Source organism: Castanea sativa, chromosome 10, assembly GCF_040712315.1.
Source record: "Castanea sativa cultivar Marrone di Chiusa Pesio chromosome 10, ASM4071231v1".
Taxonomy (NCBI): Eukaryota; Viridiplantae; Streptophyta; class Magnoliopsida; order Fagales; family Fagaceae; genus Castanea; species Castanea sativa.
This window is the reverse complement of record NC_134022.1, coordinates 21,952,935-21,977,719: the sequence shown is the minus strand read 5'-3', so window position 1 is coordinate 21,977,719 and position 24,785 is coordinate 21,952,935. Positions and strand designations below refer to the sequence as shown.

At 35.1% G+C, this 24,785-nt stretch overlaps 2 protein-coding genes across 3 annotated transcripts; both read left to right on the top strand.

Moving 5' to 3' along the window:
- Positions 1-6,149: 6,149 nt before the first annotated feature.
- LOC142612765 (auxin response factor 9-like) lies at positions 6,150-13,524 on the top strand. The gene is made up of 14 exons (XM_075784916.1): positions 6,150-6,687; positions 7,383-7,495; positions 8,151-8,246; positions 8,399-8,455; positions 8,988-9,143; positions 9,697-9,781; positions 10,280-10,370; positions 10,539-10,703; positions 10,840-10,959; positions 11,303-11,378; positions 11,493-11,664; positions 11,824-12,473; positions 12,902-13,092; positions 13,208-13,524. Exons 1-14 carry the CDS (start codon positions 6,615-6,617, stop codon positions 13,299-13,301), a joined length of 2,139 nt encoding a protein of 712 aa, XP_075641031.1. The 5' UTR covers positions 6,150-6,614; the 3' UTR covers positions 13,302-13,524.
- Positions 13,525-15,985: 2,461 nt separating this feature from the next.
- LOC142613907 (uncharacterized) lies at positions 15,986-18,476 on the top strand. Of its 2 annotated transcripts, none has more exons than XM_075786425.1 (2): positions 15,986-16,372; positions 18,093-18,476. In XM_075786425.1, exons 1-2 carry the CDS (start codon positions 16,088-16,090, stop codon positions 18,351-18,353), a joined length of 546 nt encoding a protein of 181 aa, XP_075642540.1. In that variant the 5' UTR covers positions 15,986-16,087; the 3' UTR covers positions 18,354-18,476. The 2 variants fall into 2 exon arrangements, with proteins under 2 accessions (XP_075642540.1, XP_075642539.1); XM_075786424.1 differs by having other exon boundaries at positions 15,993-16,372; positions 18,081-18,476.
- The last annotated feature ends 6,309 nt before the right edge of the window (positions 18,477-24,785 follow it).

Below are 24,785 nucleotides of genomic sequence, written 5' to 3'. Positions count from 1 at the left end.
TGATCTCTATTTCTCTTCCTCTGTCAACCACCCACCACCACCATCTAACTTCTCAGTCACACCACTCACCTCCACTAAGCAAAATCCATAGAAAAATCTAGCCAAAATCAAAATCTAAAATCCATAGCAAATCACTCGCCGATCTCCGATCCAAATCAAAATCCAAAATCAAACCCATCTGTTCTCACCAAACCCAAATCTATCTGTTCTCACTGGCAGCGATGGCGAGAGAGAAAGGGTCGCTCGTCGTTGTCTCTATTCATCCCAAACCCATCTATTCTCATCAACTCACCGGAAACCCATGAACAAACTCATGACCTCCACGCCTCCACCACAGAAGCTAATCGAGCCTCCACACCATTGCCTCCATGCTGTTGAGCTACAATGCGATTCTACATTTAGAATCGCACTGTGGCACAAATTTTTTTTTTGGCAATAGTTACATTTTACAACTTCTAATAAAGTGGGTTTTTTGGGCTTGAATGGTAAAATGAGCTTAAATATAGCATTTTCTCTATCCGCTGCTGATACTCTTAGCGTGACTAGTGTAAAAAATAAATAAATAAAAAAAAGCATTCGACATAAGTTGTATCTAAATATTAAAAAAAAAAAATTTAAAAAGTCACCTTAAACTTAACATAGCCGCCTTTGCCATTAAATTTGTATGTACCACCCAGCATGCTTGTCGTTTTCACCTTGTAACCCATGCAGCCTCTTCGTCCTTTCCGCATCAAAAATCGAAAACCTATATCGCTCTCTCTCTCTCTCTCTCTCTCTCTACCGTAGGAACTTCAATATAGCTGAGTCCTACTCCTACCGAAGAAAAAGAGGTTCTCTCTCTCTCTCTCTCTCATTTGTGGTGGGATGTACCAAATGACCAATGAAATAAGGTTGGCATATTTTTGGAATCCAAATAGGCAGATAGTGACAAAAATAGGGTAATTAATAACTTGAAAACTTAAGGTCTGAGGGTCTATATATGATAATCAAATGTTAACTAATTAAACCCCATTCGCTTTTCAAAAAAAAAAACTACTTAAACCCCATCTATGCAATTAATTTAGAAAATTAAGATAGAGAGCTACAGCCAATAGATCAATACCTAGCCTGCGACTCAATATTTATATGAAACAATTAAAATGTTTTAATGTCTTCAGACTCTTCATTATTAGACAAGCTTGTGATGTAAATGTATCAGTTTGCTATGCATAACCATTGTCCCAAGATGACACTTGGATCATCATTAAAATCTCTGGGTTTAACCAAATTAACTTTAAGTTTGCTATGCATAACCATTGTCCCAAGATGACACTTGGATCATCATTAAAATCTCTGGGTTTAACCAAATTAACTTTAAAGTTAATTTGGTTAAATTTTGCAACTAAAATTACTTCTTTTTTTTTTTTTTTAACCACGTTTTACAATACACATGCATTTTACTCTTCATTTTGGGATATATCCAATTAAAAAAATAATTATATATATTTACAACGTGTAGCTAATGGATGTAAAACCAATTTTTTCTGTAACTGACTATAATTTGGCTATAAAAAAGAAGAAGAAGAGATATTTAAGGGTGGGATATGAATTCATGCTCTATATATTCTTTATGCACATGATTCCCTAAAAGTTGGGTTAATTAGTCAATTTGTTGCAGCTTAATTTATAAATTAAGAGAGTGTTGGTTTCTTGAGGTACACCGTACACGTACACCGGTTTAATACTTCGTTTTTTTCTGAAGTATAAGCACAATTTAGTCAAGCCTCAAATTTATTTTTATCTCATTAAAACAAGCTAGAGCCACCTTCTTCTTTTTTTCTTTTTTCTTTTTCTTCTTTTTATTTTTTAATTTAAGGTCTATGTAAGCAATAACAAACATACACTTAGTTTTTTTTTGTTAGGACATTTTGATATGATTTAAAAGATTTTATCAATTAACTTACTTGAGATCTTGAGACAATAACAAAACGCTTACTTTTGGGGGTGGGGGTGGAAGCTTGATCTCCTGTATATATAATAATTCAATATCTCTTTCTGGTAATTAATATGTTTCTGGTAACAGCAACTACATACTTAGAGGTTAACCCAAGTTATAATCTCTATATATAATCATCATATATAGTTGGTATTGCTCCATAGAGTATCTATTTTTAATCAATGTGTTGGGATAAAATAGATTGACCCCGGTTAATTAATCCAATTACACAAGTTGGTTAATTATGTCAAATTACATGTATATTGTGGAGACATTAAGAAACACCAAATAAGCTAGCTAAATGTGATTTGTTGATAAATGGAAAAAACCTCTCACAAGACAAAACTCCACCAGGTGAATTTAAAGTCACTACTCCCAAGAATATATTAATCAATAATCAAGCAGTTACAAGTATGAGGAATTTTACCACTACCCTGGTTTATTTAAAAACATCAACCTACAGTTGAATCTTTGCTTCAATATCCAATTGAACTTGATTTTGTAGTAAACTTTTTTATTTTGCACAAATTTTCAATCTGTGACTAACTTCTTTGCACGGATCCCACTACATGACTAACTCCAGCAACTTGATTAATTGTTGTTGGTTGTAAAGTTCTCCACTTCATAAATGATGAAAATTAGGAAGCACTTGATTACAAAACCCTAAGGCGTACAAACGTAGCTTCACACAGAGTATATGAGTTCTAGATCTCTGTTTTTGTACTTGATGACTTGTAAAATAAGCCTTATATATGACTAAGGTTGTAGAGAGAGAAACCCTAAGCATTCAAGTCATCATAAGCTGAATTTCAGATCTGAAAATTTTGAAATCGTAATTCTCGATAGATCGATCTTGGGTCGAATTTCTTCGTTAATCCTCGATAGCAGCTAGTGTCGAGTTAGTGTTGAGCTTTAATGAAACAATTTTTCTTCACTTATTTCTTGGATCAAACTCCATGTTTTTAATAATACCACTTGATATGTTTGAACAACCTACTGCTTGATACATTAAACCAACTTAGATCTACCTAATTCCAAATAAAGTGCATTTTATCAAAGGATTTACTAATTACATAGAAAATATGACCCTAACACAATGGTATAGGGTGGTCTTGTGAGAGCTAATTAGCTTAGAGGTTCATTATCTTATGTTTTTCGTCAAAGTAAAGACAGACAAAGAAGATAAATGTTATGATGCATAGAACACCACATGAGAGATAAAGGGGGGATATATCGATGACTTGAATTTGAAGAGAATATAATACAAAGGAATGGAAAAGAAGTAATTCCCATGTTTTATTATATCCTTTTATATGCATATTTTTCAAGAATGAGAATAATATTAATTAATCTACTATTGAAATAAAGATGAAATATTTATTTTATTTTGTTTTGAGAATAACAGAAATGAGTAAAATATTATAAGTGTGATTAAGATATACATGATATAAATTTTTGTTAATACTATGCTTAATATTTAAAAAATTCATTTTGGTTTCATTTACATGTTCTCTTTTCTCAAAGTCTTTGTTAATTTTGTGTTAATTCGATGTATATTATTTATTATTTGTTTCATAAAATCATTTTATGTATCATTTTAAAGGACAAAAAAATTATAAGTGAGATAGTTATTAATTGATCATATTTTGCAAGCTTGGATGATGTAAAAAGATAAAAAAAAAAATCCAAAAATTTATTTGTTAAAAAGAAACTTATGTATTAGATGATACAAACTTAACTCAAACTGTGTGTGTGTTTTTAAAAATTCTCAAATATCCAAGAAAAAACATATATACATCATTACTTTTTCTTTTTCTTTTTTCTTTTTTTCATTCTTGGTTAAGTTACTAATTTGACCCTTCTAATATTGGGAAAATTTCAATTTGGTCAATTGACTATTAATTGTGTCAATCAATCTTTTGAATTTTTAAAATTAAGTTAACATAATTCTTAGCTATGTGCATTTTCATTTAAATTTTAAAGAAATTAATAATTAAAATTGACTTGATTTTAATACGTTCACAATTTTCATATCAACCTTAACTAGTGTCATTATTGCGACTAATTCCATTAAAAATTGAGTCAAGGGGAGATTCAATGATGCAATTAAATTAACTTTGAAAATTGATAGACTAAATTAACACAATTAACAGGTTAGTAATAAAATTAAAATTTACTTAATAATTAATAAGAGGACCATGATGAATAAAAATTCTTAGTGCTCTACTGTACATTCCACTAATTTTTTTCCTTTTAACTTTAATTACTACATTATCCAAGAATTAGGCCATTTTATCCCAGAGGTAGGCTATTTTGGATATACATCATTGCCAGCTTCTTTAAGACCTTTTCTCTTCTCTCCATGTGTGTATGTTAAAATATTTAGTATTCTTAAAAAAAAATTAATTACTATATAAGGAATATATATATTAGGGGTGTCCACACAACCCGGTGACCTGCTCAACCCGCCAGATCTACCCGAAATTGAACCATTACCACCTGAACTGATCAATTTGATGGTCGGCGACAGGTCGCCACCCACAGAACCCGATCCCTTTGGGTTGGCTGGCAGGTTTCCTCCCCAAAAACCCGGGCCACCCGACCCGACCATAAAATCAACAAAATCCGGCGAGATCCAAAGGTTTTCTGACAAAGAGCTTCTTGAAATCCACTGCAATCCACCAGATCCAGTGATATTTTTGATTTTCCGAAGAAGAGCTACATGAAATCCACCAGATCCAGCGAGATCTCGTCAAGATCTAGTCCAGATTCGACTGATCCGGTGAAATATCGGCACCAGAGGCAAAACCTAAAACCAACCGACACAAACCCGAAACCCGACGGACCCAAACCGGATGATCTGACCATTAATATGGGTCAATTTTGGTTTTGATTTTCACCCACCCAAAAAATTTGGGTCGGGTCCAGGTCGGGCACAAACCCGACCTGACCCCGACCCATGGACACCCCTAATATATATATGTGTGTGTGTGTGTGTGTGTGTGTATGTGTGTGTGTGACAGACTACAATTAGTAGAATATAAAGTTAAACACTTAGAGTGTATTGAGTATTTTTATTCGAACCACATTAGTAATTTATTTATTTTTCCACAACCTAGAATATGATGTGCATTTTATTTTTATTTTTTTCCATCTCAAACCTTAATTATTCTATATAGTAAATAAAGGGATGTAGATTACATGATGAGGCATAAATTACAACACTAAGAGTGGGACATAATATTTTTATTTGGAAATTAACATCCATTGTTTTACCTAACATGCATGCATGGTGCGCGAGGGGAATAAAAACCATATCGCGTGAGGAATAACAACTCATTGTCCCACATTAAGCGTTTCACTTTATTTTCAGCCAAATATAGCTTAACGTGCCTTCATTTTTGTTTTCTTACAAAGTAACAAAAATTTAAAAGGAAAGAAAAGTAGACATATGGTATAGTCTATAAAATAGTCGGTCCATTATTTTACCTATCTCACGCGCATAGTGTGAGGTGAATAAAAATCATTTGTTACATACTGAATATTAGTGTAATACACTTTATATTATTCCAATCACAATTTGCTTCAAGTTTATTATTGCTTTCTTATAAAGTAACCGAAGTTTAAAAGAGAAGAAAACTAGACATATATAACATAATAGAATAAATCTTACTATGTTCCACTTCTTGTTTCCACTTTATGCTTCATCAATTTTGGTATTTCATGCTTACAGCTTTTATTTTTCTCCATTTCTAAACTTTGGTTGAAGTAGAGTAAGCACAAATTGAAATACTAATAATCCGTTTTTTTTACATATATAATCTAAAAAAAAATTAAAAATTATACCTTTTAATAAACACTATGTTATTGAGATTACGAAAGGTCGCTAATAAATGCGGGAAAAAAGTATAGGCTATGGAGAAGACACGCAGGCGTGACATGCATGCAGGCTTGGCTTACATACAAGGCATGCACATTGAACTTATCGGACACATGCAAATTAGCAAACATCGCCAGGGGCCAATGGCTATAACACTAGAGAGAGAGAGAGAGAGAGAGAGAGAGGGAGAGAGAGCCCAAAAAGCAGTGAAAAAATGTGGAGAAGTTGTACAAACAAAAGCACTACATTTGATTTCCTTACCTTATATCCCCCGCCACATTATATACTGTCTTTGTACCACTTGCTGCTCCATACTAAAACAAAAACATCCTCTCTCTCTTTCTCTCGCTCTCTTTCTCTCTCTCTCTCTCTCTCAGATACACACACAAAAACAAACGTTACAACCAGAACCAAAGACATCACGCAATACACACACAGAGAGAGGCAGCAAGTACAGACCTTTTAGAGAGAGAGAGAGAGAGAGAGAGGCTGTGTTAGCTCTGGCTTGCTAGTGAAGATGACAAAGAAAGAGAGAGGTAGTAGTGTAAGTTGTTGTAACAGTCTCACACTTTGAACAATCTGCTGTGGACACGACGTACACACCTGATTCTTAAGCCTTTCTTTCTCTCTCTCTCTCTCTCTCTCACTCGTTGTGTTAGGCTCTTTTAATCTTCTGGGTATTCCTTTATTTTCTCTTCTCTTTCTACTTTCTCAAAGCTTTCGTTTGCTAGCTTGGAAGAGAAACAAAGAAAGAAAAGGATGGGTGGCGTTGCAGAAAGTACTGAGAGAAAAAGACGTATCCACACTGGCTTGCTTCCTCACAGCAACCAAGGTAAGATCTTTTTTTTTTTTTTTTTAATTTATATTTTTGTTATTTTTGTGTTTTGTGTTGGACTGTTTGGATTTTTTTTTTTTTTTTTGAGAGGTGATTTGGCTACTAAAAAAAAAAAAATCTAATGAACAAATGTGTTTTGCATGTTAATGAATCCTATTTTTTAAAGTAAGTTCTCCTGAAAAATGTGATTTTTAGCATTCAATCATGTTTCATATTTTCCTATGTTATTTATTTTGTTAATTTTTTCCCCTTTTTTACAAATTTCAGCTCCAGAATTTAGATTTTCAAATCTCATTAGAATCCATGAACACTACTGTGTATTTTGATTCTACTTCTGTATTTCCTTTGAGACTCGGACTAATGCAAATGACTGTCTTGGTCTATTAATATCCAATTGACCTTAATCACTAAAATTTTGTCCCAAATCTCTTCAGGTCACTCTTCACTGAAATGGGTTTCTTACTTTCTAGTGTGCTAGTCATTAGTCATTACCAGAATGGGATTGGGTTACCAATGTTTTGCTTAATCATTACTAAATTGAGTTCCAATATGTTATACTTACTTATCCCAAATACGGGTTCTGGGTTTTCTCTCTCTCTCTCTCTCTCTCTCTCTCTCTGTATGATTATGATTGGTTTTCTGTTACTATGTTTGGTTGTACGTGGTGGTAATTTTTCTTGTAATGAACCTAGGAGAGAAAGATGAATTGTATGATGAACTATGGCATGCATGTGCTGGACCTCTTGTTTACATCCCGCGCGCTGGAGAGAGAGTATTCTACTTCCCTCAAGGTCACATGGAACAGGTTCCATTCTTGTTTGTCTTCTTTTTCTCTTCTATAGTCTTATTATTTTATCAGCTCCCCTGCCTCATAAGTCATAACTCTGTTCTGTTTCCTGAACTGAATTTATTTGAATCCTGATTGTAGTTTTGTATCTTCTGTTACATGTTGACTCATTGCCTGAAACCAAAAATCGTTGCTAAAGATTGTTTTCATAGATATACATATGATTTCTTTTTTGGTAAAGGACATAATGAAGGCACAATTTGGAATATGTGACTTGATAATATAGACACAAACATTTTGTGCGCATTTGGTATTTGATGATAGTTGCATTGCATTGCCCTATTTCTGTCCTTGTAGGATTTTATGTGTGAATCCATCATCTTTGATGGGGCTATCTTTCAAATCGAATTCACTGGCACTAGATAGTAGAAAATCAAGTTGTGGCAATTAATGAAATCAGTAGATGTTATAAATCTTGGGATGACTTTTGATTATTCCATTGCTCCCATGTAAGTTTTAAATTTTAATGGATGCGTTCATATTCCATGTAGTAACCAATGTGCCTTATGTGTTTAATTAAGTGACATGTTTGCTTGACATATTATGATGTAGCCACATTATTGTTCTCCTTGGTTAGTTGAGTTCATACTTGGTTATATGAAATTTGATATAGGTTGAGGCGTACACCTCTGAAGATGGTATAATGGAAATGCCAATTTACAATTTACGTTCTAAGATCCTCTGCAAGGTTGTTTATGTTCAGCTAAAGGTACATCATCTCTATTTTTCTTGTTTTGTTACTTAATTTTGATAATGTGTTTGAATTGGGACTTTAAGCTACTTGAAGAAAAATCACACACAAACACACACACATATATATACAAACTTATGGAGTTCTTTCTAATTGATTTGGTTTTGCAGGCTGAAGCTAACACAGATGAGGTGTTTGCTCAAATTACGTTGCTTCCAGTGGCAGAGGTAAGTTAATGAATGCTGAGATGTTTGGGTCTGACATATCATTTGTGCATATAAATGAATGGTATCTTATCTTATCTAACTTGGGGAGCATTTGAAAATCACATGGACCTGAGATTGATAGATTTTCAAAGCTATTTTTAATTTGTCAACTTGAGAGTTCTGTTCTCTTTACAGGATTTATGGTAAATCCAATGTCCGCATTTGTGTGCAAGGAGATCGTTCGTCTAGTTTTTGGAAACTGATAAAAACTAATTTCTTGTCTCTGCTGTGTTCCTTTCCACAGTGTGTGTTACTTATAAAATTGTGGCTCACTAATCGTCAGTAGTTTTATTGAGGTGTCAAAAAATTCAGGGCATCAAGCTTTATTCTGGTCATTTGATAGCATTTTAAAACTTCTGATGTCAATGGCCATTCATGTGACCACTTTGTGCATCCAAATACCGCTAAGAATTTCGTCTTTAAGTAATATTTCTGTCTTCTCCTGCTACTTCCATTATTAAAAGAATTCCGTTATTGCTTTGGCTACTTGCAGCAAGACGAGCCAAGTTCGGAGGATGAAAATGATCTATCTTTGCCTCAGAGAACTGCTGTATGCTCCTTCATCAAGACTCTCACTACATCTGACACAAGCACGCATGGTGGATTCTCTGTTCCCAAGCGCCATGCTACTGAGTTTCTCCCGCCTCTGGTTAGTGCCCTTTTTCTTTTTTTCTTTTTTATAATTCAATAGTTGGGGGAAGGGGGGTTGAATCCTGGATGTCTTTGTTGAAAATACCAAGATGTGCCAGTTGAGCTACAAAGCTCTTAGCAACCATGGTTAGTGTCCTTGTCAAGACTTTGTATCTTAATTATCTCCAACTTATTACAGGCAACGTGTGAGAAAAAATAAGTAAATAAAAGAATGGACTGGCCAGAAAATGTTGGTATGATATTTGAGTTAGGCTTACATGAGTTATTCCCTAAAGAAGCCTTAGAATAGTAGATTTTGGGTCTCTTCTCTAGGTTTGTAATATTATGAAATCCTAAAATCTAATCCCATTCTTTCTTCTTCCTGCTCAGATTATTTGCAAGAAGTAAAAAATAAGTATATTATGTTAGTCCTCTCCGTTATGCAAGTATTTGTACATACAGAATCTTTTATCACATTCTCTTTCTTATGGAATCATTTGGTACATCATTGAGCTCACTTCAAGTGTTGGAGAAGAAGCCAGTTCATTCTTATATTATCTATGTTATTGCAGGACACAACTCAGCAAACACCTGCACAGGAATTGGTTGCTAAGGACTTGCATGGCTATGAATGGCACTTTCGCCATACTTATCGTGGTATGTTTACTAAGCTCAATTATTCTGAAAGCATCTAGGCTTGAAATATTCTAAGCTTCAACTTCATTCCTTCAATGAATCATAAGCTAAACATAAATGTTTGGGTATTCTGTATTGGATCAGTTCACCGTTCTTTACTGGTCATTTGAAAACACAAGTTGGAGACGTTGCCATGATTACAATCTTAAATTAGAGTAAGGATGTTTCCTTGATTCTACACCCCTACAACAAACCCAATTGATCTAAAGGCTTTGGTTTGATAATTTCCCGAACTGATGGGGTTGGGTTGGGTTGAAAAGATCCTATAACCAACCCAACCCTTGCAAACGCCTTAATTCACAATGGACCAATGTTTGAAGAGCCACAGTTTTGTTCATTTTATATTTGAGTTTATATCCCTATTAAGTTGTTTCCGATTTGGAGAATATTTCTCATGCATTTTTTCAAACCTACAACACCTTAGATTTAAGCTGCTAATACTTGACCACATTGAATCAGGTCAGCCGAAGCGGCACTTGCTCACTAGCGGTTGGAGTACCTTTGTGACTGCAAAGAAGCTTGTTGTTGGAGATGAATTTATCTTCCTTAGGTTCTCTCTCTCTCTCTCTCTCTCTCGTTAGTGGGTATATGTTCTAGGATTTTTGGGGTTGGTGTATGTGTACTAAAAAGAGGGTTGGGGGGGGGGGGGGTATGTCCTGGCACTTCTTGAATCTATGTAGACATTACTATTATTGTTATTGTTATTATTGCTTAACAGAGGGGAAAATGGACAACTTCGTGTTGGGGTCCGCCGTGCTGCGAAACAACTAAATAGTCCATCAGTATCTGTCATATCTGGATACAGTATGCAACATGGCATACTTGCTGGTGCTTTCCATGCCGTTTCTACTGGAACCATGTTTACCGTATACTATCGCCCTTGGTACGCTGTAATCATCTTATGCAAAGAATCATTGAGTGCAATACTTTTATCAGGGGTTTACTTTGTATCTCTGTATCATTGGTGACAAAAGATTTTTAGTTAATACACAAGAAACCATTTAATTTGTGTTCTGCAGGACAAGTCCTTCCGAATTTATCATACCTTTTGATCAGTACATGAAGTCAGCTGAAAATTACTATTCAATTGGAACAAGATTCAGAATGCGGTTTGAAGGTGAAGAATGTTCAGAAAAGAGGTAATGAGACAAGCCTTGTGAACCACTTGGCTCTATCTTTCACAATTAATCTTCTTGTTATTCTTACTTATTTCAAATTATATTGAAGACATATCACTCCAACCCCACTCCCCCTCCAAGAAAAGAAGAAAAAGAACATAGATATATACAACATTGTTTGTGCTTGTGTCCCTGCAGTTAAGAAAAATGAATGAAGAGGCTTTAATTGCTGCATTGCATGCTATGACTTTAATCCAACGATTGTTTGATGAAAAATATTGATTGAAGCTTATCTTCCCGCTTTGAAGCACATATATACGCCCTCTACATTCTTTTGACTGAATATTGTTACTGTGCTAACCAGGTATATGGGTACTATAGTTGGTAACAAAGATATTGATTGCATTAGGTGGCCTGGTTCAGAATGGAGATGTCTTGAGGTAACAAGCTGTTTTCATGACTTTAAGATGCCTTTTGGCCCTTCAACAGTATTTTGTAGTTATAGTATCCTTCTACTCAATGATAATTATTTCACAAGCTATTTCTCCTTTCAGGTGAAATGGGATGCCACACCGGACACATTTTTGCATCCTGAAAGGGTTTCACCTTGGAACATTGAGCTGATAGAATCTACTTACAAGAGGTCCACTTCTATCATATCCAAACAAAATAGGAAACGACCAGTTAATCCATCATTGTCTGAGTGCTCTTGCTTGAGTAGAGATGGTTTGTATCCCACACTTATCTTGTGTTCTGAATTTCAAACTCTTATTGGAAGATTTCTCTGTATTTCTGAATGCTGGAAGATATTTTTGTATTAATCTCAATGCCTATATCATCAAATGCAGTTTATTTTCTGACTAATCAAATTCTCTTTTCTATTAGGTTTGGTTCAATATCCAGCTGAATATACATGTTCAAAACACCTAAGGGTCTTTCAAGGTCAAGATAAAAGGAACACTGGTGCTCAAGAACTGGATGCACAAACCCCTGAAGTATTACCACATCTGGTAGCCCCATCAAATCCTAATTGGGGCCATAGACATTTGGGATTAGAGAATCAACTATGCGGTCCAATGCATGAATTGTCTCAATGTAACAGCAACAAAATATCATATTTAAGTCAGAATATAGCGGTTCCTTGCCCTGCGTACCAATGGCATCCAATAATTACCTGTGACAATGTTGCAGCTAGCAGAAACATTTCAGTTTCAAATGTCACCTCTAGCAATTCTGGGTACCAGGAATGCAGGGCTTCCGAATTGAGGGATGAGAATGAAGCTCTGCTTGCTCCATCAACTGGCTGTTACAGATACAGGCTTTTTGGTGTCAATCTATTTAATAGTTACCCGGAGCTCCCTTCACCACAAGTAGCCACTTATTGTGAGCTTTCAAGTCCTTGTTCTGTTCCTCCAAAATCTCAGTCAAGTGTTTGTCAAACTATCCAGGTTTCAGAGCCCTCTAAGAGTATCTCGGATGTTCTTCTGGACAAACAATGCAACAATTGTTCTATCACTAATAGGAGTTGCACAAAGGTAATTTATTTATTTTTAATTTCTTTTACAAATTACAGGGCAAATAGTACTAATTGAATTGCAATTACTGAACTTGAATAACAAGTCATCAGAGTGTGGCAAAATCACAGAGATTAAGGTTCCTGCACTTAATATATAAGCAAGTAATCATGTTATTTTTAGATATGTTGATTGGGACCCTTGTGGAGTTAAAAATGATAGTGCTTAATTGAAGCTACGCAGCTGGGTGCATCTTTTATATATCATTTAGGTTTGATTTGTTTTATAGCTCATATGAAGTAGGCATTTAAGGTCATTATTCGTTGAAGTTGCCTTAGAAGCATAATGGTTCAAGCATGAAATCTAGTTGTTTCCTCTCACATTCTTCGTTATGGTTGAGTTGATTGGAGAAGCTAATCTTGAGTAACTGTAAACTGCAACTCTGCCAGGTGCGCAAGTATGGAAATGCTCTTGGAAGATCAGTTGATCTGATGCGATTTGATGGGTATGATGAACTGATTTCAGAGCTTGACCATATGTTTGATTTCAAAGGAAGTTTGATCAATGGAAGCAGCGGGTGGCATGTAACCTTTACAGATTATGAAGGGGACATGATGCCAATAGGAGATTACCCATGGCAGTTAAGGACCAAAACCCATATTACAGTCTCAAAAAATGTGTTTGGTGATGTCTTGGAGTTTGATTTGATATTGGTATGACTGGGCTAATCTGGTGATATTGCTCTATATATGCAGGGAATTTTGCCTCATGGTGCGAAAGATGGTCATCTATCCGAAGGAAGAGATTGACAGGCAGAATCCAGGCTCACCAGATCCAACTCCCCTCTAATTGCTCTTTGCCGAGGTTACTTATGTCTTATTTTGCATCTGATTATATACTTCAATAATACATATGAGAGAGAGAGAGAGAGAGAGAGATCATTATGTGATCATAGCTATGCACAATATGTTATGCTGTTAGTTGTATTGGGATGAAAACCTATGCACTTTAAATATGTATATGCAGCAATGCTTGTTACATGAATGCTGCTATTTGTTTTATCTACTGGCAAGGTGGTGGTGGTTGTTTGTTTTCCCCTGATGATAATCAATCAGGAACTTTTAGTAGAACACACTACCAAACTCAGTTATAGATGTCATAGCCCAATGGCTTATCTGTACACAATCTCAGTTATGGATATAAAGAAGAAAAAAAACAAGGCTACAACTACAATTCAATCAGCTCTAGTATACAGAACGGACACAAAAATACCCTGATAACACTATAAATCTCTATTTAAACCAGGACCACTGAACCTTCCTTTAGCAGCTACACGCACTTTTATCTCCCATTTGATGGATTGGACAATACTTTTTTCAGATTTAACTTGTTTATTATGGACATTTTTGTTTCTTTGAATCCAAATATGGTAGGCTACTAGATTGTAACTCCCCATGACAGCTTACTAATAGTAGCTTGGACACCACTCCCTTTCCATTTGTACCTACCCCAATCCACCACCTTCTCCCATTCAGTATGTGCGTTAGAGTTTAAACAAAGATCCATGATCTTTTTACCAAACTCTCTTTGTGAAACCACACTCTAAGAACAAATGATCTCTGCATTCCCAACTGTTTTTACAGAAAACACAGCTTAGAAGGCCAATTGAGCGTAGTTAGTTAGTTACACCGAAGTATAAAAGCATGTATTGGTAGAGCTGAAGGAAACCATGCTAGAGTTTTAGGGGCCGTTTGGTAACATTGTTCTAGTAATGTTATTTGCATTTTTTGAAAATACGTGTGGGTGAAAAAGTGTGTGAAAATGCGTGTAATGTTGTTTAAAAACTGAAAATATGTTGTTAAACTACTGTACCAAACGGGGCCTTAACTTCTTCCTTCCTTGATCTAATGGCATTCCAAGTATATGAGGTTGACTTTGAGAGCATGTTGGATTTAGAAGGAACCCACAATGGCTTGTCATGACTTTTGAGCTCCACAAGAAAAAGTTTAATATGAACTTCCACTAAAGCATTGGACCAAGCCGGCAACCGATATAAATGGTAGAAACCTTGGCCTTAATAGTAACTCCCAGGCTCCCACCATCTATACTATCCTTGGGTTATATTTAGGGTATAAATTATAAAACTACATCCAAGTGTCACCAATCCAACCAAAGATTCATAGAACTACCTGATAGAATTATGGTTAAATGATAAAAACCACAATTTTCGAACAATTTAAATTTTTTGGATAATTTGTAATTTATTTATCACTACCGACACCGATTTCAATTTTTATAAACTTTCTAGCTTCACTCCTTGAGTTCAGGATTTTCCTCCATCCCAAATACATTCTTGGGAATTTTTTGCTATCCAAAGGCACCAGCAGGGTTGTTTCTGTTGCTTGTAGAATATGGCGCTGTATTGAGGGCATGCCTAAGATTGTTGTTCCAAAAATTCCAACTAACCAACTAGTTCTAATTCATTTTATTGAATTACTGTGTAATGGGTCCATGAAGAACAAATTTTGAGTTAGTATACTCCTACCTGAGATGTGAATTGGATGTGGTTCATTCATTTTTAAGCGAATCAATGTCTCACTAGTCACTAGGCTCTTGAAAATTAATAGAGGGCCGCTGTAAAAATGTATGCAATGTCAGAGCTTTTACTTATTGTTCGTGAATCGTGATAATTCAAAGGAAACATAAGGCTTAAAAACTACTTTAAAAAAAAAAAAAAAAAAAAAAGAGTTGTTGAGGCGACTATTTGATCATCTATTAAGGCAATAACTTCCTAGAGAGCCATATTGTAGCGCCATCTATGTGCGATACTGAATTTATTTTTTTAGGCAATTGGAATTTATTATGAAGGCAACCATTGCCCACCTTCATAAGCCACCAACTCATGATTTTTTTTTTTCAGTGAAACATCCAAGATGCATGTTAAAGCACAAAGAAAACGAAGTTGTTTTTATTTTTAATTTTACAACAATGGAAGAGGGTGATTTAAATCTTAGATGTTTATATTAAAAACACCATGAGGTACTAATTGAATTACAAGACTCTTGACAAAAAAAATAATAATAATTGTGGCAATATTTTGATTTGTTTTAACAATTATGCACACAAAATGTTAGCAAAAGCAGAACTTGTAAGGCGAATATAAAAGTTGTAATGCAACAATATTGATGTAATAGATTGAGTTTTTATAGAATTATAATTTTTGTGTTACAACTTTTGTTACAATTTTGATGTAACTAACAAATAATAATTATTTATCACTTCCGCATAAATCCATTATTTTTTTTTTTAATTAGGTCACCATTCATAATTGATACATCACTTAAAAGTTATATCGACATACTTTCTCTAATAAATTGGGATTTCAATATGCTCAAACTCAATGAGTTGTTGTTGAAGAAAAAATAAAGAATGTTAATTTATTAAGTCGAGAAGTATTGTCGTAATTAACTACCGTAACGACTCTTATCAAGAATATGTTACTGAAACGACGTTGTTCTTGTCCTCACCGGTTAACTACCCTTTCCCGCGACCAAGCCATTTATTCCCACTCCAGCTATTTTTCTCGAGAAAGTGACAGAAAATAAGAAACCCAAACCCAAAAAATTTCCAAAACCATGAGGTCCTTGTATTCTACTCTACCAGCTACTACACTCATCCCAAACAGTAATCCTCATACATCACTCACAGCTACCTCTCCTGTCCTCTACTTCCCTATCTCACTTCACCCAATTCAGCCTCTTAAGCATTCACTCACTGTTCTAAAATCACAGTCTCATCCAAACCCACTAACCAATGGGTATGAAGATGAAGAAGAAGAAGAAGACCCAGATGGCCAAAATGCTCAAGTTGAAGACTTGAGGGTCCCAGACCATTGGTTGGACCCCTCCAAGGCTTTGGAGGTATTAACTTTTTCCAATTTTCTTCATAGCCCATTTTCCTCTTCAACTTATAGAATTTGTTTTCAATATCAGTTTACTAGCTTAGTGTGCATTGCTTTTATATCTTTTTCCCCATTTAAATCATCATGGTATTGTAAATTTGCAATGTTGGATTGTTGGGTAGTGACCATAAAAATTTAGAGATATTCATAGAATGATAAAAGGTGGAATTTTTTATTTATTTATTATTAATTGATTATTTTAAAGATTAATAATGTTTTTTAACGGTTAATAATGAAAATTTTATAAGACTAGACCAACTATGCTTTATGGTACTAAATGTTGAGCTAATAAGAAGAACATATTCATAAAATTAGTGTTGCTAAAGCAAGAATGTTAAAATGGACAAGTTGAAATATGAGGAAAGATAATATTCAAAATGAGGAAATCAGGATAGGGGTGGCGCTTATTAATGAAAAGAGGAGGGAGGGTAACTTGAGATGGTTTAGTCATGTTTAGAGGAGAGCAATTAATGCACCAGTGAGAAATAGTGAGTTGATTCAAGTTTAGGGAATGCAAAATAATAGAGAGTGACAAAAATAACATTAACTAAACTAGTAAAAAGGACATGTTAGTTAAGGAAGTAACATGGAATATGACTTCAGATAAAATAGAATGACAAAAAAGAATACATGTGTAGACTTTGACTAGTATGTTGAGGATCCATAATCAACTCCAAAATTTTGGAACTAAGGCTTGGTTTGTGGTGGCAAAAATTCTTCCTTTGGGAGTGAAATATCCAATTTGAAATCTGACTTCCTAAGCTAGGCAGCTCTATGTCTTTCGAAGCATGGATCTTTTATGTATTGCTGTTTGTATTTCCTTGATCAGCTGATTTCATTGCTGTTATAGCTAGACCACAGCTATCAGAGCCATCAATAACCAACAGTCATTCTTGAAATTCTAATAGCCATACACGGTAGTAGGCACTTGAGTTTGAGGTATAATGTGGTTCTTTTTGGAAGGTGGATGGGTTGCTGTTTCACTAGCACTGCTGTTCAAGGTTTCAAATTGTCATTTTTTAGAATATTTGATTGATGTGAGAGAGTATTATCTTTGGATCAACTATGATTCAGTGATGTTCATTGGAAATTCTTCGTCTTCCACCATTGAGAGAAGCAGCCCTATTTGCAGAAAATATAGCTAGGAGGTGCTGCCTTTACTTTTACATGGACAAGGAGATATGGTGTTATTTTTCTGTTTCATCTAATAGTTTTCTATGCAAACCAAAATTTTCCACAATGGGAACCATTTAAGTATGAAACACACCCTATGTACTCAATGATTTGGCTTGATTGAAACTGCTAGAGCTCGATCACCTGTTAGTAGGCAGGCATCTCTCATTATTTGACTACAGTGCTTTACCTCTCAAATTTCAGAATTTTGTCCTGCAAAATCTCTAGTTGCTAGCTATCTCAGGGAAAAAGTGTCCAACATTACTGTCAACTTTGCATTACATGGGATGGAAGAATTAATGTTGTGTTCCACCTCGATCTGGAATCCTTTTGAATGATTTATAATCAATCTTTTAATAGTTCAAATGTTATGAAATGCTTATTTATGGGAAGGAGATTATTTTATTTACTTTTGAGATTTTAATTGTAATTTATTTAAAATGATTAACGCTTATGCACAATTTAGGCTTTAGTGATACTGATTGACATTCCAGCATCTATTTCAGGAATCAGAGTGGCTCAGGATTACCCTGCATAAATGGTTGGATGATGAGTATTGTCCAGAAGAAACCAATGTGGAAATCAGCAAGGTTGCTGCCAATTCATACTACAAATCTTTGCTAGAGAAACAAACAGACCTGGGTGAGATTCTGTTGAAGATGGCTCGAGAGTTACAATCAATCTCCTACCAAGAAAGTTTTCATGGGGCATTCTCCTCAGCAAACGCAGCAGTGAACTTAATTGCCCAACGTATAGAACAGGTCTAGTTGTTTAACCAGTTGGGTTCTGAACATAACTAACTTCTGTTTAATTGGAAAAATTATTTGTGCCTTCGCTTATGAAGTTGATTTTGTGCTATTCAATGTTAATCAGAATTTTCTAATTGCAAACTTTGAGAGTATTGAAGACAAGATAGCTAAAAAGGCCTCCTTCATTTGTGTTATTTGAAAGAATTAAATCCAAAGTGTACATATATAGGGAAACTCATCTATATAATATCTAAGCTAAGGCATAGTATTTATTGTTGTTACGCTTCTATTGAGCCACATTAGCGTAGCACTTTTTTCTATTTGGCCCATTTCGGTCCATTTGGTCCATTTCAGTTTACCTACTTAAGAACGGAAAAAGATAGATTTGGCCCATTTGGATTAAAAGATTTATTCTAAATCCAAATTTATTAAAAACTATAGACCTCAAATTAATAAACTATAATAGGATGCTACCGTTTTGTCAAGATTGGTAAGGCATAATCTCTTTATATAGTTTGCTAAAAATACTTATTGATATAATGTATTCAAATAAAACTACAGATCAATAATCTTTTAAATCCTTTATGAATTAGTAGAGCCAAAAACAATGCTTGGCTGTGTAACTTCCACTCAGCACTATCTTATTAAACTTCCACATGGCGGCAAAATTTGCTAAATAGTAACTTTTTAGGAAAATTTTAGGTGAATAGCATGTGTTTGAAGTTATTTAGTTATGTAGACTGTTTTTGGAACTCGAGTTTATCAAACTCAAGTTCCAACCCATAATTGAGTTTGGCAAACTCGAGTTCCATTGGGGAGTAGTCTGACGTGGATTTTAAAATAAAAAAAAAATCACGTGAAACTCGAGTTCCATGCCCTTCTTTTCACTCCTCTTATGAAGCATCCACTACTTCTCACTTCCAAGTTCCAACAAAAAAAGTCAAGTCTATTTGAAATTTGAAGCACTGGTTTGAATTTAGTTCGCATTTGGTTTCAATTGTCAAAAAGCAAATAATTAAAGCCTAACATGTTTGAAATTTGAAGTACTGACTTTGATCGAAAAGAAAACAAAGAGTGCAAAGAAATAGTGTTAGTGTTCTGGGAATACAATGAATTAATTTTTACAGTGTGGAACTTGAGTTGGACCTATACTAATTTTTACAGTGAATTAATTTGTACCGTTTGTGAATACAATGAATTTTTTTTTTTTTAATTCCATGTTAGACCTATACTAGTTGGACCTCGAGTTTGTTGAACTCGATTTTGAGTTGGAACTCAAGTTCCAAAAAAGTTTACGCAACTAAATAACTTCAAACACATGTTACTCACCTAAAATTGTCCTTAGAAGTTACAAATCAGCAAATTTTGCCTCCACATGGCCCCTCATTAAAAATGCAGGTTTCTATAACTAAAATCTTATAAGATTAACTTACTATGAGAGTTCAAACATGAAATTCAGTACTACTACTTACAGTTTAAGGGCCCATTTAGATTGAGGGGGAGGGAGGGGAAGTGAAGGGAAGTAAAGTAGAATTGGCTGAAAATTGGTTAATTTTGGGCCAATTTTACTCTACTCTACTCCCTTTCTCTCTCTCTCTCCCTCTCCCTCTCCCTCGGTACAAACGGATCCTAAGTTGTCAAAACATATTCCAACGCATTTCAAAATATAAAGTACCTTTGGGGCAACTCCTGGAAGTGACAGATCAACAATTCTTTCATTTTCTCCAAAAGAATGCCAGACACTTCTAGATAGCTTTGACTTTGAAACCTGGATGGTTTCTGAAACACTCGACTGATGGTTTCTAAAACACTCAGACTGAGATGTTGGAGGAAGAGAACAAGGACTTACAAGCTCATATGAAGTGGCAGCTTGTGGTGATGGGTTTTCCAGGTGACTGAAGTAAATTTACTCCAAAAAAGCATGTTTCTACCACAGCCATTTTGTTGGGAAGTGGAGTTTCATTCTCAATTCTCCTTTCATAAACTCTGCATTCCTGTGAGTCTGTGACCCGGCATTGCTATGGGTGACATCTGAAATAGAAAAGTTTCTGCTAATCGTAACATGGTCACAGACTATAATTATCCATTACTGCAAACAAATAATCAATTAAAAGTTAAAACATCTTATTACTATATTAGGTTTATTTCATGCATTAAAACACACCCTTTCTCTGGATTTGAACCCTTAAGATTTTGACACATCATCAATCATAATTAAGATTTTAAGAACCAATCACAATTAACTAGCCGTTATTATATGCGTCCAACCCTATGTCAAAGAATGTTCATTGATCGTTGAAATATGATATTGCATGATTTATGATTTATCAATCTAGTACTCTGATATTTATACAAAGATTGCCCTTTTGCTCATTAAAAGTTTGTAATGATTTTAAAATCAAATTCACAATCGATGTTTTTAACGGTTCAAAATGATATTTTTAACCATGAGATTGTGAAATGATCATTTTATCCTTTAAATTTGGTATCAGTTGTAAAATTGGATGTCTATACATATATATTGGATTAAAAACAAAAACAAAAACAAAGACATAGAATTTTATACAAAACGCTTAAAAATAGAAAAGAGTTGCTTGAGGCTATAGTATAATCTAGCAAAGCACCACACTGTTCTTTTAAAACCATTCGAATTGAGATCTGGGCTATTGCACCTTGCAATAGTCTTTTAAGAAATGAAATTGAAGCCAAAGGCCTTGTAACTAAATTGGCACCTCCCTAAGTACAAAATGCTTAGGGGTTTAGGGGGGAAAGAGTTCGAGTTGCAGAGTTAGCAGCATGTTATAATTATTTCTCAAAAAAAAAAAAATTGAAAGTTAAAAATCCACTTTTAATCTCAATTATTACGATACTTTTTATCTTTGCACTTTTTAATTTTTTTTTCTTACATGATATAATTATGTTACTTCAAAAAGTTATTGCATAACTTTTAGAGATTAATTTATATTAAAATAAAAATTTAGTGAAGAATGAATTCAGATTGAAATGAGACCCTTATTGCTAGAAAATTTCTCACTGTAGAGCTTTCTTACGGTATGCCCTGACGAGAGTATGGACTTTTAATTTATTATTAGTCATGATCAACTGAACTGATCTTTTCTGCAAATGCATTTGTAACAAGTACTGCAGTCTGCAGAGGCATGGGTTATAGGTATGCTGCTGTGCTGGGCTCTTGTCTTGATCTTTATCAATTATCATTATCATCATCACTATATGGATTGATCTTGATCTATATACATTACGCAGAGACTGCTCTTTTTGTATGAATGCATGGGGCCGCTAGGGTCACTGATCTTTCCCTATAATTATTAATCTGTTTTTGTTATCCTGCACTGACATGGAAGCATGAATGGCCAGTGTGAAGTAAACGAGGAGCCATCACTGTCAACAAGGACAACAGATCATTTCTCTCTCCCGCAGAATTTTAAGGGCGTGGCTTCTGTCAGGTGCCTCCAGTGCATTAGACCTGCTGCGATCATTACACGTGTCCAAAAATAGACATGTTATAATCGCAGCGAATCCAATGTTACAGGACACTAGACAGAAGAGACACCTGAATTTTAACGGTAAACAACAACAAAAAAGTAAACAATGTCGGTGAAACCAGAATTTAGATAGATTGGTTGAGTGAAAGTGAAACTCTAATTTCTTCCCTGATAGGACTTTGGAGTCCAAGGACTAGACATTGCAAAAAATAGGACTCTATATAGGACTCTTGACTGAACGTCTGGGTTTCATCTCATATTGAAATAATTGAGTGTCACGACAATAAAGCTACACATGGAGCTTTCTGGACATGCACGACAATCGTTTTTCTTTTTCTTTTCTTTTTTTAAGGAAAAATTATTTAATTAATAGAGAAAAGTTAACTGATAATTTAAGGTATTGGTTTAAATTTTTTTTACAAGAAATAAAAAGTAATTGATTTTTTTTTTTTTTACAATTTTTATATTTTTCATAAAAGTGGTATAAAAGATTTTCTAAAATGATCAATTAACAAATTCCCTAATTATACCTATTAACAAAACCCATAATTTAAAGTGACAACCATTTTAAAGAGTTAACAATAATTTCAAATGCCAATGGACATAATGACCAATTAAAATAATTGTACTTTCAAAATTAATAAATTAAAATGACAAAATTTTAATTTAGTAAGTTAAAATGATAATTCATTAAATTTATAGGGTATAGTGGGTTCTAATTAGCTCAACTGATAAAGTCTCTGAAATTCCCAGATTTTTTATTCAACCATTTTTTAGGTACAAATTATTAAATAATATATTTTTTTTCACAAGTAGTTTTTTAAAATCAACTTTGTAAGGACACAATTCAAATTCCCAAACCACGACTGGGAGGAAATGGGCTTGAAAGGCCTTTCTTCACAATGAATTTGTAGAGGATGGGTTTGTAATCTAGATTTCAAGGAAGGCTTAGACAATTACAAAAAGAACGGGCTTTGGGCCCAATGGAACAAAACAAATAATCGTTTGCAAAGAGTAAGACTGAGAATTCCTCCTCGGACTGTTTCCGAGGATAATTTATAATAGTATTTCTCAAGTTTGGATACAAATATTGATTATCATACACTTTTTCTTTCTCAAAAAGCCTCCCCCTTTCTTCGTATGCCTTCCCTTCTATTTATACTCCTCTCCTTCTCTTCATCATCTTCCACTTTATGGTTGCAATCCTGATTTTCGGATACTTGTCCCATCCATTCTTCCCTAAAGCCCGCTGGGATTAGGGACCAAGTTCCAAGCTCTATGCTCAGGTCCCATCCTTCCATCTCTCCAGTCAGCGTATCAATTACAGAGCTTTTAATGTATGGGCTGTGGTAGCAGCTTTACTTTAGACATCCCACCGCTCTTTCTATTGTCCTCCACGTATACTGTGTATCCTTGGCTTAACATTCCGAGGACAAATCTACTCCTTGGACGTTTTGGGATATTTAAATACTCCACGATCATTTTGATGTTTTCGGTTTTGAGTTTCTAGCCCAAAAGACTTCGTTGGGCCGTCCTTCATAAATTACTGGGCCCAATACCCCTACAATAGCCCCTCGAGATTCTTTATTTTTTTCACCTCGGGAGGAAAATAGGATCTCGACTTAAAAGACCTTTTTACCCTGCAGAATCCTAGAATACTGCTGACGGAAATAACTTCTGAATTACCCATCGCGTGTTCCCGATGCTTCGGTATGCGAAACGCCCCCGAATTAATTATTGGCGCTTCTATGTCCCCCACGTTTCATTGATATGACACATATCCAACGGTCGAGAGCGATTCCTGTGTTGAGGCGGGAATTCGCCCGCTTCAAAACACTTTTTGACATATAAATACTAATTTTCTTCAAAATTCTTCACACTACAGAAACCTCATAACGTACCTGCCACACTTTCCATCTCCCCGTACTCTCTCTTTCTATCAAGTACCCTGTCCGAGGTGACGTGCTTTCTTCTTTTTTTAAAAGTAAGTTCTTCAATACTCTTTCCCCTCCTTATCAGCTTTTTGTTTCTTTTATTTCTTTTCCTTCCCATCTTTTCTTTTTCACTGTATCTTTCATCCTTGGCGTAGTTAGTTTTCTTCACACCCCCCCTTTTTTCAAAAGAAAATGGGTAGATTTGCGTCCCTGGTGGATTCAAACGAGAAAATAGAGCAGTTTAAGGTTAAGTACAAAATTTCCTCGGATGCATCCATTAGGTACTGTAACGAGGAAGAATATTATACAAAAAGAAAAACGGGGGAAGTTGTAATCCCGATGATTGCGTTCATCGAAGGGGGAATGAAAATCCCCATGGGAACTGTGACTAGGGATTATCTTAGGGCCTTTAGATTGGCTCCCACCCAGTGCGCCCCAAATGTCTTTAGGATCCTAGGTTCCATAGATGCCTTAAATGAGAAGATGAACCTAGGGCTCACTCACCACGACGTGAACTGGGTTTATAACCTCCATTACCTAAGCAAAAAAGACGAATATTACCTAAATTCTAGATACCCCGAAGTTAGGCTAATTCAATGTCTGCCTGAATCAAATAAGGGCCTAAAAAACGACTTCCTGATCGTATCAGGAAATTGGCACGACGGCCTCCCCTGTCCGACAAGGGAAGGGACTCCAGGTGAAGCTTCTTTTACATACTATTATATTTCGTCTTTTTACTTATTCTTACCCACTTTTACTTGGATAACTCTGCAGATCCACACGCAGCGGATCGTCATCCTAATCTTGTTGATTTCGGGCGGTTGGATAGGATCCTACAAGCTGAGATCTTCGTGCATACTGACGGCCAACTCCGTGCGGCCCATCTGATCCTCGGCTACACTCCGATATCTAAAGCTTTTCAAGCGCCGAAGTGTGTGATTAAAGCCCACGATCCTCGTCTTCCTCGGATTAGTGTTGCCGTTGAGGGTTTCTTGCTACCGGAGGGGACTACC